Source organism: Belonocnema kinseyi, chromosome 2 (assembly GCF_010883055.1).
Source record: "Belonocnema kinseyi isolate 2016_QV_RU_SX_M_011 chromosome 2, B_treatae_v1, whole genome shotgun sequence".
In the NCBI taxonomy this organism is placed as follows: domain Eukaryota; kingdom Metazoa; phylum Arthropoda; class Insecta; order Hymenoptera; family Cynipidae; genus Belonocnema; species Belonocnema kinseyi.
The window spans coordinates 111,361,182-111,379,685 of NC_046658.1; the positions used below are offsets into that span (position 1 = coordinate 111,361,182).

The 18,504-nt window shown below is 27.0% G+C and overlaps 1 protein-coding gene across 1 annotated transcript in view; it reads right to left on the minus strand.

Annotated features, from left to right (window-relative positions):
• The window catches only part of LOC117168129 (visual system homeobox 1-like), a 142,409-nt gene that overhangs the window by 47,235 nt on the left and 76,670 nt on the right, over window positions 1-18,504 (minus strand). Inside the window, exons 3-4 of the mRNA XM_033353541.1 lie at window positions 10,119-10,208; window positions 3,197-3,327 (exon numbers count right to left, since the gene is read on the minus strand). Of these exons, the coding sequence (XP_033209432.1) occupies window positions 3,197-3,327; window positions 10,119-10,208 (221 nt within the window). The remainder of the gene's footprint in view (window positions 1-3,196; window positions 3,328-10,118; window positions 10,209-18,504) is intronic.

The window sequence follows — 18,504 nt, forward strand, 5'->3', positions numbered from 1 at the left end:
ATTTTTGGCAATTTGGTGAACCAGGGGTTTCCCCTCCTATTTCTAAATAGGAAATAAAAAGTTCATAATTTAATTTATTAATCCACAATTGAACAATGGATAATGAGTTTAAATAATTTGATATTGTAGTACATGATAATACTTATAATTAAATTTGTTTGATATTTCTTACAGTTGAGAATATTGACATAATTTAGAGATTAAATTGGACGGCAGATTAACATAATCGATTACGGACGGTCTATAACCTCTTTTCTCTGTTTTTAAGAAACCGCTCCCTTTTTCGTGTTTTCGTTTCAATTTGATATGAATTAATAGAACCAAGTAGGAAAAGCCAACTATTTTTGGTTAAAAGTTAATTTTTTTGGTTGAAAAATCTAGCATTATATTTTTAGTTCTGAATTCATCTATTTTGGTTCAAAATTCCAATATTTTGTTGAAAATTTCATGCTTTCGTTGAAAATGCAACTATTTTGTTAAAAATTCATCTTTTTGGATTAAAAATTTAACTACTTGGCTGAAAGTTGAACTAATTTTTTTTACCTTGGTTATTAGTAATGAAATTTCAGAAAAGTGGACCTGGGAAAATGGCTATTTGCGCCGAAATTTCGATAAAAATGTAGTCAGATTTTTTCAGTAAGTAACTTCTTTTTTTTTAATTCATTTTTTTGTTGTTAAGATTTTCCTCTCTTTATGGTTGAACGTTTATTTTTAAAAAATTTAATTCAATATTAGTTGAAATTTCGTATTTAGCCGTAGAAAATTCAAGTACTGGGTTAAAAATTAATGTATTTTGATATTAATTAATCCTTTTTTTTGTAGAAAATTAATCTTCTTGGTTTAAAAACTCAATTTTTTGGTTGAAAATTTAACACTGATTTAATTTTGAACTTTTTTCTTGGAAACTCATTTTTGTTGTTGTGTAAGATTCATTATTTTAGTTGAAGATTCATATATTTGATTGAAAATGGAACTATTTTGTTTAAAATATATTTTATTTTTGGTAAAAAATTCAAGTATAAATTCAACTATTTTATTGAAAATTCATATTTTTTCTGATAATTTATCGTTTTTGTACAAAAACAACTTTCTAGCTTGAATAATAAATTTTTCGGTTAAGAATTGAACGCATTGTTTGAAAATTTAAGGATTTTGCTAAAAATGCAAAATTAATCTTCTCCTGTTGAAAATGCATCCTTTCTGCTTAAAAATTTAACTGCTTGGTTTAAAATAAATCAGTTTTCTGAACTATATTTTGTTTGGTAAAATTCAACTCTCTTTAATTCATAAATTAAATATTTATGAATTTTTTCCTAGTTTATAAGAAATATATATATTGTATACTTTAAATGGAAGAAATTCCGAAAAAGTAAATACATTTTTTTTGTCGAAATAATTCCTGACATTATATAAGAGAAAGTGCGAAAAATTAGGCAAAAATTGTCTAATTTGTTGAAAAAGTATATTTCATAATTTAGATGGAATTAATTTTCATGACAAACAAAAGCGCCGATGAATATATTCTGTTGCAATGCTATTAAATTAAAAAAGTATTATCACTTAAAATTCATTAAATTTGGTATTAAACAATATTGAGACAAACAATTAATTACATACTCAAAAGAACAAATGTATTTCTTTGTATCAATATTACTGTATGATAACATTTTTAATATAAACGTTTAAGAAGTAGTATGTGTGTCTATAATTTATTTAGTGATATAATAATATTTATTTAGTAAAGCTATAAATAATTTTACATAACTTTATTGATAAGTAATACTACTTGTAGCGTTCTTAATTGCATTTTTGTAACAGAAAACGAGATTTCGGAAAACAATATAATTTACTATAGTCAGAAAATAGATTGTTTAATGAAAAAGTGTCAAGTTCTTTAGAAAAATAAGCGTCTACCTTTTCTTAATAAGGTTCCAGATTGAGCTCTGGTTTATAATATAAGAAATAAGGCACTCACCTGTTAGCATTTACGAATCGAATCTAGAACTTATAAAAAAGTTAGCATCTGTTGTTTAAACTAATTGTTTTCACCTGCTAGAAATTATTTAGAACTTTAACCATTTTTGATTTACTTTGATTAAAAAGTAAATTTACCTTAATAGTTGAAAATTCATTCGTTTTTATTCAGAATACAATTTTTTGTCTTGACAATTAATTCATTACAGTAATTGTATAAACCTTCAACTAAAGTGGTTATCAAGAGTTTTTTTTACATTATGGGTCATCCTCTTTTCGATTAAATTAAACTCCGTTTCCATTGTGGAACAATATTCAATTTTAAACAATAATTACGTTTATTACTGTATTGTCTCTCACACAATTAAACAATTAATTAAAAAGAACATTCTTTAAATAGGAGGAAAAGAATTATGAATAATTTTGGCATGGAAATCTTTTCATACGGTATATCAACCATTTTTTTAAACTTGTTACATTTTTATTAATAATTCAAGCCGCTTAACGAAGTAACGTTTTAGTCAAAACCAGTTTAAACGAAATTTTAAATTGTTGCCAGTATCAGAGGTTAAAATGAAACTTAAACTAAAAACTTTGAAAATATAACTAAATAATAAAAATAAATCTAGTCATGCACCTGAAAAAATCTTAAAGACGATACATAAAAGTTTCACAAACGATTTAAATTGTAAATATTATAAAATTCAAAACGAACATTAATTCCTTCGTTTTCAGTTCACTATTTTCATCGAATCTTGAAGCGTTCTTCCTTTCAATTTTCAAAATATCTTACAAATTTCTAATATAAAAATGATAGAATACTGATTTAAAAAACTCAATACAGAAATTAACCAGCCTGTATGTCATTATGGGTTCCAATAATGAATTAACAATGGGCTTCAACTGAAAAGCGCTAAATTGTTCATATAAACTAAATCAAATTACAATTAAGCATGACTTAGGTACACAGAAAATGTTTTGAGTTCAGAATCTCGATTTTGTTTTAAAAGAGAGAGTTCTTTTTTAAATCAAAAAGTAGGCTTAGAGTCTTCTTTTAAGACAAAAATGAGTTTAAATCTACATAACTTTGAAACTTTAATTTGTTATTTGTAACATATTTAAACAGTAACATTATCCGAAAGGAAACATAAACATTTAAGTATAGTAAGCTAAACATTTAGGTTCTAAGGGACAGACAGAATAGACTTTTTCATCCACTTACCTGTATCCTATCTTCCGGTAAGTCGGTTCTGAGGCTGAGCATCTCTCGAGCATAGACGTCGGGATAATGGGCCTCCTTGAAAGCAGCTTCCAGCTCCTCCAGCTGCTGGGACGTGAAGATCGTCCTGGAGCAACAACCATATGAACCTAGTTATATGCCATTACAACTTTTTACCTAAATTTAACTTAAACGCCTGAATTAACACATTCATTCTACTTATCTATTCCATTTTCCAAAACATCGTACTCAAACTATTGTACGACGGGGCTAAGTGGGACGTTTTTTCTTCTCCGGCTTTTCTCAATATATTACCGGAAGGATTTAAAGTAAATTGATACTATCAATTTAAAATTTCTAACTTTTCCTCTTCTGTATGTTGAATTTGAAATATTTAATTTAGCAATAAGCAACTAGTTATTTTTGTGCAAAGATTGTCCGCCTTTACCCCTCAGTGTGGGGTTAATTCGTTTACTTTCAATAGAAAGGAATTGATTTTCAGTAACACTAAGTGGCATAATCTATAGCCAAAAGAGTATCTTAGCTTGCCTAAAATTTCAGATTATTTTGTTAAGACTATGTACAATATGATAGCGAACATAAATATTCACAAAATTCTAAAGAAAGTTTAACAAGTGTTTATTACTCGTTTTTATAAAAATAATGAAATCACAGTTTTATGTCAATATTATTTTTATTAGAATTTATGTGTGACCCTGTTTCCCCAGCATGTCGCGGTTAGTCTTGTTTCATGGTACTAAAAAATATTCAGGAACTGTAAAATATATTTCCTGAAGACACTAATCAAAAATGAAATTTCTGAGAAAGTTAATAGTGGGCTACTATTTTAACCCCTAAAAGGACATTACATTTTTTTTCGAAAATTTTAACTCTTTTGATTATTATAAAGAAAATTAATTTTGATCTCTTTATCTGTTTTATAGCAGCATTTGTAACGTCCAATATTTCTTTTCCTAATAAAATATTGTTATCGAATCTATATAACAATGTTTACTTATTCATCTAGGAAATAACCTGCAAGTCATTTATCTGAGTATTCTGTTTTGTTCACATTAAATCTTAAAGACCATATAATTATTATATTAGTTTAACACATACGGTCTTTTCTTTTTCACATGGATAATAATAGCTCCCTAATTTACACTTTGAAAGTGCCAATTTACCAGTTTTCTCCTAAAATAATAATAGTCTGACCCTTCTTGGGACTCTGTTATGTTTATGTTTCATAAGAAAACAGCGGAAGTAGAAAATTCAATAGTTATTTGAGAAAGTCTTTCGAATTGTGAGAACCAATTGTTCAGACCTATATAACCCAACCTATGGTAATTAAGTAAATAACCAAAAGAATAATTACTGTCACACGCAATACTACGTAATTTTCTCTAATTATTAAATTTTATTTCTAAATATATCTTTAAAAAATGTATCATCAATTAAGAGCGATAATATGAATGAATATTGTTTCCTAATTGTCAATTATGATTCGCGCGCTACGCGTTTGAAAAATTTCTACTTCGCGGTAAAATTCTCCATATAAATATTTCAGGGTGGCCTCGAAGAAAAAAAAAACAAATTTAGGGTCTTTTCCTGGTTAATAAAATAGTATCCAATTAATTAAAATGACAAAATAAAACTTGCAAACCTGAAAATTTTCAATTTGAGTGTAAAATAATTAACTGAAAAATCAAAGCATTGTGGGATAAAAATTCTTGGGAAATTAAAGTATTTACAATTAAATGAAAAAATGTATAAGTTAACGGAACCTGTAAAAATGTAAATTTAAAAGTTAGAAGTTACCACATTTTTAGACAGAAAAAAGTAGTAGTCTACAACATTGTGCAATTTGAAATTGAAAAACTTCAAAATTGAACATGCGCAAGTATAATGCATTTAATAATTTAAAAATTAGGAAATTTAAAAACAAATATTTAAAAAATAAACTTTTAAAGCTTAACAATTTTATCTTCAGAGCATCATAAAAAAATATTTTAAAATTGCGCTTTCAAAACTGCAATTTTATATTGTTATGATACAAATTTAAAAGATAATAGAAATAATAATTATTAATATTTTTGTATTAAAAAGAAAGCACCGTCATTCACACTATATGAAATCCAAGAATTTAAAATTGTTAACCTATGAAGTTTAATCATTCTGTAAAGGTTGAAAATTATGATTTTTAATTTAAAGCTTTCCAAATTAATGAATTCAAACTAAAAGTATTAGAAACTGGACAATTATAAACTTCGTTTAAGACTGAAGTATCCTTATATACTAAAATCTTGAAAATGAGTCATTAAAAGTTAATATTTTTTTTTATTTTTGATTTAAGCATGTTAAAATTCATTATTTTACTATCAAGTGCAAAATTAATAAATATCATTAAAATGCGACACTGTTATATTCTTCATAAGACACAGAGAAAAATTATCACAAAAAGTTTACAAATTTACGGATACTTTCTGTCAAATTTACCAACTTTCTGATTACAATTTACATGTTGAAGAAATCACCTTGCAATACAAGTGGAGTTATTCTGAGTTTCACATAAATATTTTTAAGCATTTTCAATTTTTTTTAACTTAATAATAAAAAGATAAAAAGTAGATCTGAGAGTGCTGACCAGAAAATGAAATTTTCGTTTCTTTAAAACGTCAGGGTAAAATTTTATTTCTGTTTCATAAAAACTAAATCTCATATTTTTCTAGACTTTTTAAACAAGATTGAGAAGTCGCAATGCATTTTTTGCCTAATAATTGATGTAATTAACTTTTCGAACATTTTGCTCGTAATTGGAATAAATGCAAATTCTTTCAATACCTTAAATTATGTCGTATTTGTCGGAGAATGTGTCTAAAATTTTACAACAATAAAATTAATATTGATTATTAACCTTGGTATACAAAAATATATGATTGAACCATTTACGGATAAAAAAAATTTTCCGATATCTCTAAATCTTTAAAAAAATCTAGAATAAATAGGGGATTTTTTTGATCAAAAGAAATGAAATCCTAGTTCTAATTCAAAAAAAATAATGCTTATAACCGAATTAACGTATATACCAAATGTCCAACTCATTCAAAAATCACAAGATAAAAACACATTATTAATTGATTAGATGTTTTAGGGGTTTCGACCAATGTGAATAAATATTCAAGATGTTAAATTTAAATTTCGAGCATTTGGTCCATTTTTTATATTAAAAAATATTACAAGTCCTTATTAACGAGAAAAGATAATATTTTTTATTAACTTCGGTAGGAATTAAATCCACGTAAATTGATCGCAAGTCAAGTGCTCTTACTGTCAGTGTGAATAAAAATTCAAGAAGTTAAATTTATATTTCCATAATTTTTTGTAATAATAAATACTAAACATGCATATTAGCGAAAAAAGATACTGTTTTTGATGAGCTTTTTTTTATTAGATTATGTACGACTTTGAAAAAAAGATTCTCGATCCATCGCAACTTAGTCGTAAAAGAGCACCTGACCGGCACTCAGTTTACGTGGGCTCGATTTTTACCGGAGCTAATAAAAAACAGGAACTTTTTTTTGCTAGTCAGCATTTGTAATACTTTTCATCAACAAAAAATAGACCAAATTATCGAAATTTAAATTGAAGCTCTTGAATATATTATTATTAATTGTTGTATTTTTCTAATCATAGGTGCAGATGTCAAAATCTGTGTCAACTGATTAACTAACGTTCCAAAATTATAACAGAAGTCATAGTAATCGCGTCCGGGTGAATTCGAAGTAGTCGTGTGAAATATAAGCAAGACATCCAATTAAAGTTAATTCGACAAATTGCCGGTTGCGCCGTACGAGCAGACATCTGTCAGGCGCGAAAGTTCTTCAAAATTGAAAGTCACTTCCCGTACCATCATCTCGTTAGCCCTGACACTCCGTCGATTGTCGATTGCGTAGTGTTTCGTTTAGTTGAACATATAGTTTAGTTGAACATATAATTTGGCCCTTGATTTTCCCTTTTTTCATTTTTCATTTCAGTATACCGTATATTATTATAACGAGACACCTCATTACAAAATCCTGCCAATAAATTACAGAATATGCTCCATATAGATTCATGTCTGTTTTTTGGTAACTCTTTTTCATTTAAATTTCAAACAGATACAATTTAGGAAATCGGATACAGTCTTTTAAAAAAATGGTGGAACGATATGTGTACAAAATCTAGCAACCACTCTCGCAATTACTCTCTCGCAATAATCACTTTTAATAAGAAAAATCATGGAATACATTATATATGCAAATTATTTTAAAAGGACTTTTAATATGAGATAATACAGTGTCTAAAAAGACTTAAAATGTAAAAAAACTTTTAGGCTGTGTTGTTTCTTTTCATTGAAAATTAGCATTTTCAAAACAAAACCATCCTCAATATTTCAAATTTTCAACAAATTTAGGTTATGTTAGCGTTTTACAGTAGAAAAAAATATTTTTAATAAAAACAGTAAGATTTAAAAAATGATACATTTTTCAACAATTCACGTTTCATGGTTTTGTTAGCATCATAATTTTTGAACATTTTTAGGTTGCGTTGACGTTGTACATTATACACTGATATCTTTAAACACAAATTATTATAAATTGAAGAAGATTTAACAGATTTTGAACAATTTTTGATTACGTTAATGTCAAACATTCTAATAAGATTCACAGCTGTGTGAAAATTTCATATTATGTTTACTTTTTACACCGAAAATCATTATTTTGATTTAAAAAATGATTATATTTCAAAGAAGATTGAATATTTTTATCCAATTTTAAGTCGAGCTAGCGGTACTCACCGAAAATGCCGATATGGATGTCAAAGAAGATTTATAAATGTGAAGCAATTTAAGGATATATGAACCTTTTATGCCGTAAATGAGTATTCTTATTAAAAAATTGTTAGATTCTTAAGATTAAACATTTATCAACAAATTATGTTTTTTCACTTTTATGACCTTTTTACTGTTTAGTTTTTTAAAAAACAACATTCATTAGATTTTTATGATTCCTAATTTTTAGCCATTTTAGGTTACACTCGCGTTTTACACCTAAAATTAGTATTTTAAAACAAAGGTAATTAAAATTTGAAAAAGATTTAGATTCTTTTAACAATTTTATATTATGTTTTTTTTTATCCGCATTTTCCATATTAATTTTAAAAATTAGATTTTAAAGAAAAATAAAAAATTTCACAATTTTAGGTTATGTTAGCGTGTTACACAAAAAATGAGCATTTTAACTAAATAATTATTATAACTGAACAAGATGTATAATTTAACAATTACGGATTAATTTTTTTATCATTGGAAATTGACAATTTTAATTAAAAAAAAAAAATAGATTTTGAAGAAAATTCAGAAGTTCTTATGTGAAATGAAAAACTTTATTTCAGGAGTACTTTTTTGAGCTGAATTGCAATCTGATCTTCATTTGTTTCAGCCAGCTCGTCTTATATGAATATTCGTAACTTAATTTTTGTCTGCAAATTTTTTAATCAATATGCAAAATGATATAGATAATTTTCTTAATAAATAAATTATTTTGATGCGTTTTTTACGGCTAAATCCAAAGAGAGCCTCATATTTGTAATATTACTAATAAGTCTCGAGATAATCACAAAAAACGAATAAAAGACACGAACAATTAAGGATTTACTAAATACGTGATATTGAAAATAATAATTAACTTTTGTAAATAAACGATATATGTAAATGCTGAAAAAAAAATAATAAATTTCATTTTAGTATTCTCTATTCTTGAAATATAGTGAAAATAAGGCCAGGCTAAAAAGTCAAAAGAACACTTTTTTGCTTTAAATTGAAAATGCATAGAAAAATAAGAATTCAAAAAATGTTTGATCACTTTTTATTTTTTTCTTTCTTGAAATTTATTTGAAAATTTCAGACACTTTAATCTTTTATCCCTACATTTTTGCAACAATCTCGTAAATTGTTGTCTTTTTAAACATCAAATACATTTTTCTGACAAATATCGAAAAGTTGCAAACGAAATTTTTGTAGATATTTTAAGGGACAAAAACTGTGCTTTGTAAAATTATTTCTTATCTCGTGTATTTTTGGCAAAAGATGATCATTTTTGATTTTCAGGAAAATGACCGTTATTTTTTAAGTTTTCAAACACTTTAAAATTCGCCCACGGAATTTTAAAGAGTAAAACATCTCTCACCATAATCAAGAAATAAAAGCGGAATGTCTTCATTTGTTGTAAAACCATAACATTTTGAGAAAAAAATGTGCCCCCAATTTTTTTTAAACAAAATTCTTTTTCTAACTTTTAATGCACGATCTAAAAAGTTTTGCAACACTGAAAGCACCCTATACACCTAATTTTATGCTTCTGTAAAAATTGGGCAAAAAAGTTAAGGTCTATTATTTTATTTTTGTGAGGGTTAAAGTTTAGAGTTCAAGATTTGATTTCAGCCATTTCTCATACTTTTTCGACTTCTCGTTAGCAATCCATAAATTTTAAAAAAGAATCAGGAAAGTGTTCTTTTGATATCGTTTGCTCAAAGAAGGTAATTTCTTCTTTTATATTTCTGTTTCCGTAAAACTCGTTTTTTTTGTGTTTTTGCTACATATTTTTGTGATTATCTCGAAATCTATTAGGACTCTTGGAAAAAATTTAAGTGGTCGTCAGATTCAGTATTAAAAAGCATTGTAATTATATTTTACTTATTTGAACAAAAATTATTCATATCATTTTGCACAATGTTAAAAAAATTTGCATGCAAAAATGAAAATGGAAATATCTTTTGAAGAAGATCTGGAAGAAACAAATGGAAGTCAGATTCAAATTCAGCAAAGTAAAAATGTTGTTGACTACTGCTATTTATTTATAATTGAAATTAATTTCAGAGCCTCACCTATGACGACGCTTCTTTTTCTTCTTTTTACTGAATCCCGAAAGGCCGTCCACCGTGAAGTCTTTCCCCGCGTCGATACTGTGTCCCATTCCTAAAACAAAAAAATAATACCAATATGTAAATATTTATTTTAAAAATTAAGGATATTATTTTATCAATTAAATATAGCTCTGGATTAGTCAAACTATTAATTAAAATACTAATAGTATTTTCTGATACAATCAATTATTTTAGAGTGTATGTGAATATTATAGCTTTATCTTCAGTTTGTTCAATTATGCTTCGTTTGCGAAACTCACTATTTTGTAGGCAAAAAGTGTAATTGATAATTATGCGCTCGCAACACGTTAAGATCTAAAGCGCATGCACAATATATCAAATATCAAATTACCTATTGCTTTTTATTTAACCTCTCAGGCATTTCTACTGATACATCATGTTTATCTGATTATTGCAATTAAGTATCTGGTCTGAAAAATAAATGAAAAAATATAAAAGAACAAAATAAAATATATAATAATTATTTTAATTCACTAGAAAAAAACACGCGTGCGATTATTATTTTTGTTTTCTCATGCAATTTTTAAATAAATATATTCTGGGAAATTTTACGAATTTTGTTTGAAATAACAGATTTTCTGAGTAAAACGTGAAAATAATTTAATAATATAATATAAGTAAATATATATAACTTTGTAGATTAATTTGAATATGGAAATTGTAGCTTTTGATTCGAGTCGAGTTTTAAAAACTTATTTTTACTAGTTAAGTCTACGTTATGAATTACATTTTTTTTTAAATTTAACTTCTAATGCGGTTAGGGAAACACGTCATTTTTTTAAAGATTACCTTCCATTTTTCATAATCCTGAAGTTTGAAAATTTTTATTTTAAATAGCAAAAAAAGCGACAGCTGCATACAATCATGATCACGGGTTTCCCAAACAACAATAGTTTCGAGAAAGCAATAGTTTCAATTTATTGATCGAAAATTGGGCCATGTAATTTTTAATCATTTGTAGATTTATAATTGATTATCACTGGTAAAGTAAATCAGATCTAAGCATTCAAATACTATGTTTGGAGATCCAAATGAAAATTAAGATGTGCAATGGTGGTTTTAAAAGCGAGCATCATTTTCACGGAAAAGACTCGGTAATGCTTGGACATAAAAGTAGCAAGTGAGGCAGTTCGGATCTGTGGCCCGCAAATAATTATCAATTATAAATTAATTTTGAACTAACGAGGTGAAAGTGGCGCCGCTCGTGTGTGATTCGCATACAATGAACCGCAAGTAAACCCTTTCTGCGCACAAGCTTTTACCGGTGAAGCTTATAAAGTGTTGTACACATACCAAGCTGGATGAGGTCACAAGAGCACCTTCGTAGCGACCGCCGCTATGGTCTAATTAACTGTTAATTAAGAACTTAATTATAATTATATGTCCTTTGACTAATTGGACTTTGATATACATTGCCGATGTCATTAGGTAGAATCACAACTATCCAGATCGTTACTTTACGTTTTTCTATTCATACATTTCTTACGAAGAGAAGAAGTTGAAAGTATACATTGGGAAAAATGGATTTTACCGTTTATGATCTTGAATTCTAGAATCTGAGACAGCAATCTATAGATGGTCCATAAAATTTTGACATTGAAGTTTATAACCCAGAATTCGAAAAAATTTTGTCCAGATTGTCCAGCTTAATATCGATGGATTGCTGTTCCAAATTTTAAAATTAAAGATCATGAAAAATATAATCCATTTTTATCAGTATATTTTATAATTAGTCTCATCCTACTAGGCGGAATAATAGGTAATTTGTCTATTTCTAAAATGTTTATTTAAAGAACACACAAGTAACATAAGTTTCCTCATAATGTTAAATTAAGAATAATGTTGTTAAACTATTATAATTAGATTGTTCCTGATGTTACTTTTCTCGGTCTATGGCCATTTACTATCAAAGCATAAATATATTCTGAGTTATTATTTTAAACAATTTCGTTATTATTCTCAATTTAATATATCAATTCTTTAATAGTATTAATACATATCATAGACCGAGTAAAATAACAACAGGAACAATATGCCTATTACTGTTTAAGAAATTCTAGTATCAAACAAAAATATTAGTAGAATTATTTTTAGATGAGGAATAGAATAAGTATGAACATTTTTTTAAAGATTTCGTTATCAAAACTAAAAATATGTGCGATATTCACACACTGGTCACATACCAAAAGAAAAAATTCTTGAGAGGAAGATCGTTTGTAAACGATATTTTGTGCGACACCAACTAACTGCAGAGTACCTTTTTATTATTTTCTCTCTATTTATGTTTCATCGGTTTGCTACCTTCTTTTCTTGAAGTTTTTTTGTACCTTTTAATTATTTAATCCGCACCATTTTTGTTTCAGTTTTCTCAAAGAAAAAGAATATCAATAAATAATTTCTGAGTTTAAATTGATAGACTGTAGCTTATTGGCAGTAAATAAGCAAATGAATGTGACGGGTTTTCCTAATAGTTTTGGAATTCCAAGAAAGCTACATATTCTCCTTTATTTATATCTATCATCAAAAACAAGAGAATTGAAGAAAATTTAGTTATTAGAACCCTATGCTGGAAGCTTTTCTTTTAGCCTGTTTATCTCCGGGGCTGAATCAAAATATAGCTCTTGACATGTAAGATTGCTGAAAAGAATAAAATTTACTATGTTACATTCTCCTTCTTTTATATCAGTTGTTAAAAACTAAGGGAAATGAAGAAATATGGATTTTTAGACCCCTATATTGCAATCTTTTCTTTTTGTCCGCTTTTTCTCGGAGACGACTCAAATTGGAAAGGAATACACTTTGCTAGGGTATGTTCTTCTTTTTTTTTTTAATTTCTAGTAAAAACAAATGAAGAAATTTACTTTTCCAGACCCTATGCTGGAAGCTGTTTTCAATTTGGATTTTCCTCAGGGATGCCGCCTAATAAAAATTTGGCATTTTAGATCGCGACGAAGAATATATTTTATACGATACAATTTTTTCTTTTATATCAGTTGTTAAAAACTGAGAAAAATGATAAAATTTGGAAATTTGGCTTCTTAGACTTTTATTTTCGTCTGTTTATCCTCGGGTTTGGCTCCAAATGAAGCTCTTGGGATGTAGAATTGCGACAATGAAAAAACATGGGGAAATAAATGTAAGAAATACGCCCTAAAAACAATCATAAAAATTACTCCTATATCCTTGTACCCTATGAAACCCTTCTTTTAGGGCGCTTGCCAATATCTTTGTCTTGATTTTTGAAATCTGTTCTAGGGTTTGATTAGTGGATTGACGAGAATTTTTACTTTATTTTCATATCGGAAAGCAAATTTTATGCATATATGATATTCTGGCGAGAGTCTGCTTCGGAAGAGCACCCTCACGCGTCAAAACAGTGTTAGTTTCGCAAAATATATTCACGAAACACTCGTACAAACCCATACACACCCCCAGCCGCCCCCAAGTGAACTTCGAGCGCGTTCCAACACATGCGAGTCATTTAAAACGTGTTTTCAAACACATGGAAAACGGAACCCATACATACCCATATAAACTTCTACGGATGTAGAAGGGATGTGGATGCTTGGGTAGAGGGTGGTGGTGCAGGTCGGTACTAAACGAGGGGTTGTGTTAGTGGCGGGTCGGTTACCAGGCAACCGGCAATAAAGGAGCTTGGATAGCCAATGGCGGCTCTCAAAATACCCCTTTGTCTGACACTGCTTGTTTTCCATGCTTAAGAGTAAGATGGAAAGAGCTTTTACTTTAGTAGCTGTTAAAGCTTCAAGCCAAACTTAACTCGCTATTATACTTCCTCTGAATGTAAAAGAAAACCTAACTGTTCTTGTTAATTGAGGGTGGCCGCAAAACTTAATTTTCAAAATTCCTTCACTTTTCCCTCATTTTTCCCTGGAATATCATTCGCTTGTATTTAGGGGATTAATTTGTTAAATTACAGGGTTTTATTAAGCATCCCTTTTCATACAATACTCTATGTCCCAATTATTTTTAGTTTACTTGGTATCAAAATAAATTCAATTATATATGAATAAATGTCCCTGACTCGCTTTTTCCATCGAATAGGCGTAGCAAAAAGATCTATATAAATTTTTATGTAAATTTTTTCCATGTCTACTGTAACTTTTGACGTAATTAACATATTAGCCACCTACAACAAGGAAAATGTTACTCTGAAAATCGATTGTTCGATCTGTGTCAGATATCTTGGTCAATTATTGACTGATTTGAATCAAATATTTCAAAATGAATAGAAAAATTAGTTGCGTGTGTGTGAAATTCAGCTATATATTGTTTATTGCTTCCGTAAAGTGCTAGTGAGATTACGAAAAGTGTTATTTTTGAAGCCTCATAAATTGATGGATTTTCATGTGTTGATTATGAAAATTGCTATATTAATACACGAAAAATTAATTTTTAAGGTGAAAACTTTCAAAAACTAGAAGCTATCTGAGAAAAATATATAGGACTGAGCCTTTCTTTTTATTATGTGAAATGCTGAAATACAACCATATCCCATATTCAGTAGCACAATAAAATAATAAAAAAATCAAAAATTAAAGTAGAAGAGAGGCCAGTTAATAATACAGACAGAAAGGAAACTTCAGGACGAAATTTAAAAAGGGATAAAAAAATGAGTGAAATTTTAATATTAATTATGGAATTTTAAAATTCGTATACATAATAGTAAATTATAATATTAGCAGTAGAATACATACAGGTGATAATATTTCGGAATTGCTGAAATTTATTGTGCACTTATATATATTATGCACTGAAAGATATGAAATGACAAAATTATTTAAATAAATAGAATATACTCTAGGCTTCAAGGAATCACTCTGATGTTCAAAACAAGATTGTTTACATTATTAGTATCGTATATTCTACAGTATTCTATAGTATTAATATGGTAGTGAAATATAATAATAAAATTGGTAATTCTTTCAATTTCAGAATAAAATATTACCATTGAAAATATCTAAAAATAGAAGGAAGGGTTAGGGGGAAAAGAATAATACTAGGAAATAATAATAATAAAAGGACAATAACATTTACATATATTGAAGTATAATTTTATATTTTAATATCATATAAACATAATAGTGCTCAATGTCTAAATTAATTTATTTTTTATTTAATAATTTAAATTATAAAATTGTATTCTGAACTGTACAGAATGCTTAATTTTAATATCATATTTCAGTAATATACTAATAATATAAAATAATGTAAAATGATGAAGAATATACTATACTAATATTATAAACAATTGTATTGTCTACATAAGAGTGACTTTTTGATGAGCATTGTATTCGACATTTTTGTCAATAATTCGTTTATTTATTTAAATAACGTTACATTTTTCTGGCAAAATTTGAGATCTACTTGTTTGTGAAGAAACTATTAGTAAAAATATGTAATTCTTACCTATAAATCACTTTATTGTTAGGTTATTTCATTGTAAAAATAAACTTTGAAATCATATTTTTTTTTGATAACCTTGTCACCCGGCAGTACCAAATTTATTGACTTTGCATATTCAATTTTAAAAGCTTTCCACGCTAAGTTTAAATTTGAAGTTGTTCAATTTCGAATATTTTAAACCTAAATGATTCTACTAAAATGCCTTCAATTAAAACTATTAGAGAATCTTGAAGTATTCTCTCTAAAATTGTTAGATTTTAAGCGATCTTAATTTGAAATTGAATTTTAATCGTTTTTAGTTGAAAATTGTGTAACTATTAAAGTTTTTAATTGCAGATTTTACAATTTCGAAGTTATTAACTTCAAATTGCTAAATCGTGACTGATCCATTCTAAAGTTATTTAATTTTTAACGCTTTTAAGTCTAAATGGTTTAAATTCAAACGTTTCTGATTTGAAGTTACATAACTGTAAGGGGTTTTATTAAAAATAAAGTTCAAGAATCTTGAAAAACATTCTGTTTACAATCATAAAAAAATACAATTTTGTGATATTGAACTTTGAATGTTATCAACTTAAGATTGTTCAATGTTAGATAATTAAATCTAAAATTGTACAATCACATACTCTGTTAATTTAAAATTGTTTAAATTAAAAGAATTTAAATTCTAAGCTTGTCCTTCCTTAAATAATTGAAATTGAATCTATTATATTTGCTCGTTTGCAATTAATGCTTCCAATTTAAAATAAAATTAAACATTCTTGAAAGAGTGGGTTTAAATTTAGTCCAAAAAATAAATGAATATGAAAAAAGTCTGTACAATCTTCCTAATTTACAGAATTTTGAACGTTATGACCTTTAAATTCTTCACTTTTAAATGAATAAATTTAAAATTATTCAATTTGACATGTTTTTAATTCTAAATGGTTTAAATCAAATATCCTTGAATATTGAAGTTTTCAAATTTGTAATACAGTTATAAGAATTTAAATCTGCTTTATTTAGAACAGGGTGGCCGCAAGAGTTCATTTTCAAAATTACCAGATTTTTCTCTAATTTACCCTTACGAATTTTTCATTTTCCGTGGCCCATAATGTTAACAGACCAGAATTCTGATTTTCTATCATTTTTAATACACAGTTTTTTTTATTAGTGTAATGAAATCATTGTTATTCAAATTTTTGTAATTTAAAACTTATTACTCTTAACAATTATTGAAAGTATCCCTCATAGAAATTTCCTGACTTTCGACAGAATATTTTATAAATACGGATAAATAGTAGGGATGTATAAAAAAAAGTAAAAAAGATTTGGTCTATTAGAATTGTGCACATAAAAAAGTCATTCTTTCAGTATGAAAAAAGCGTCAATAGTTTCTCTGCAAATTGAAAAGTCAAATCACGCAATGAAAATTCATGCGATAATATGTTTGTGTTTGAATACGTAAGTTTGTTATTTAAACATTTATGCAGGCGAAATGAATGATGAATAGACATTTATTTAAAGGAAGGCCATGTAGCGACGGCGAGCGTTTATACGTAGAGTCAACAAACTAACATAATTATGTAATGATTCATGAATTTCCTTTATTTTATAACATGAAAGGATGAAAGGATTTTTTAATTTACTTAAGTCTTGATAAATACCGTACAACAAAAAGCGAATATTTTTCTTCGCAATACGGCTTCCACAATTGAGGATTTATTTAGGTTGAACATCTAGAATAATTCTTGTTCCTGAAAAGTAATTCCTGGAAAAATAATTATAAAAAACATTTTTTAGAATGCAATAGATTAATTTAACATTATTGCAAAGTTTTAAATAGCGGAGAGAAACTTCCAAACTTCATGTCTGACTAAACCAAAGCTTATTCTACTGTAGAAGGTGAAGAGTATCTGTTGATACTTTTTTTTAAAGAAATACAAATTTACCATTTTTTTCAAATAATTATAGATTAATTACTAACAGTTATTAATATAAAGAGCTAAATAAAGTAATTGAATAAAAAATTAAATAGAAACTAATTTATTATGAGTTAAAAAATTGATTTTGAACGCGACAATATTTAATATTTTCGATAAAATGTTAAACTGGTTTCTAACAGACTTAATATTATACCTTTCAATTAAATTTTTTTAAATCTGATAAATTACACAATATTTTTTATATTTAATAAAACGAGACTATCTCAAAGATTCAAAGGTACGAAACTGCTTTAGCAATTAGTTTGGTTTTTCTTTACTTCCTTCATTTTCCTTCTCTAAACAATATCCCTTTGATATTTTGAGTAGGTAACAAAATTATACTTCCTATTACTTTTTGAGAAAGTCATTAGCTTTGCTATACATTTTAAATAGATTAATATGTAAAGGTACGTACATCAAAGTAAATATAGACATTAAATTAAAAGGTAAATTAATTTTACATGTATGATTTCTCAAAGCGTAACATGAATGTCAGTTACTTTGATACAAAAAACAAGTCTGTAAAAGTGTGCTTGAAGGATTCTTTGAAAGCTTAATTTTAAATTAGTACCTTGCGTCTTCGTGAAGTTAAATGCTTTTATATATTTTGCTATTTTCATCCTACAAAATAAAAACGTTAAAAATATTTATTAAACAATCTTCTCAGTGCTTTATCAGTTCTTTAGACAGATATAAAATAGAATAATCCAATATGGATCTATTCGTTACTAATTAAGTTAACATTGTTAAAGGTATATTTACCGCTGGGAAACAAATATGCAATTATTGAAGTATTTTCAGCTTAAAAATAAAATAAATACAGATTAATTAAAGTCTTTGATTTATTCCTAGAATTTACATCTGGTGTAAGACTATTACATTTATTTCAGATATATATGCATGAATGTATGTATGTATGTGTGTGCGTATGCATGTATG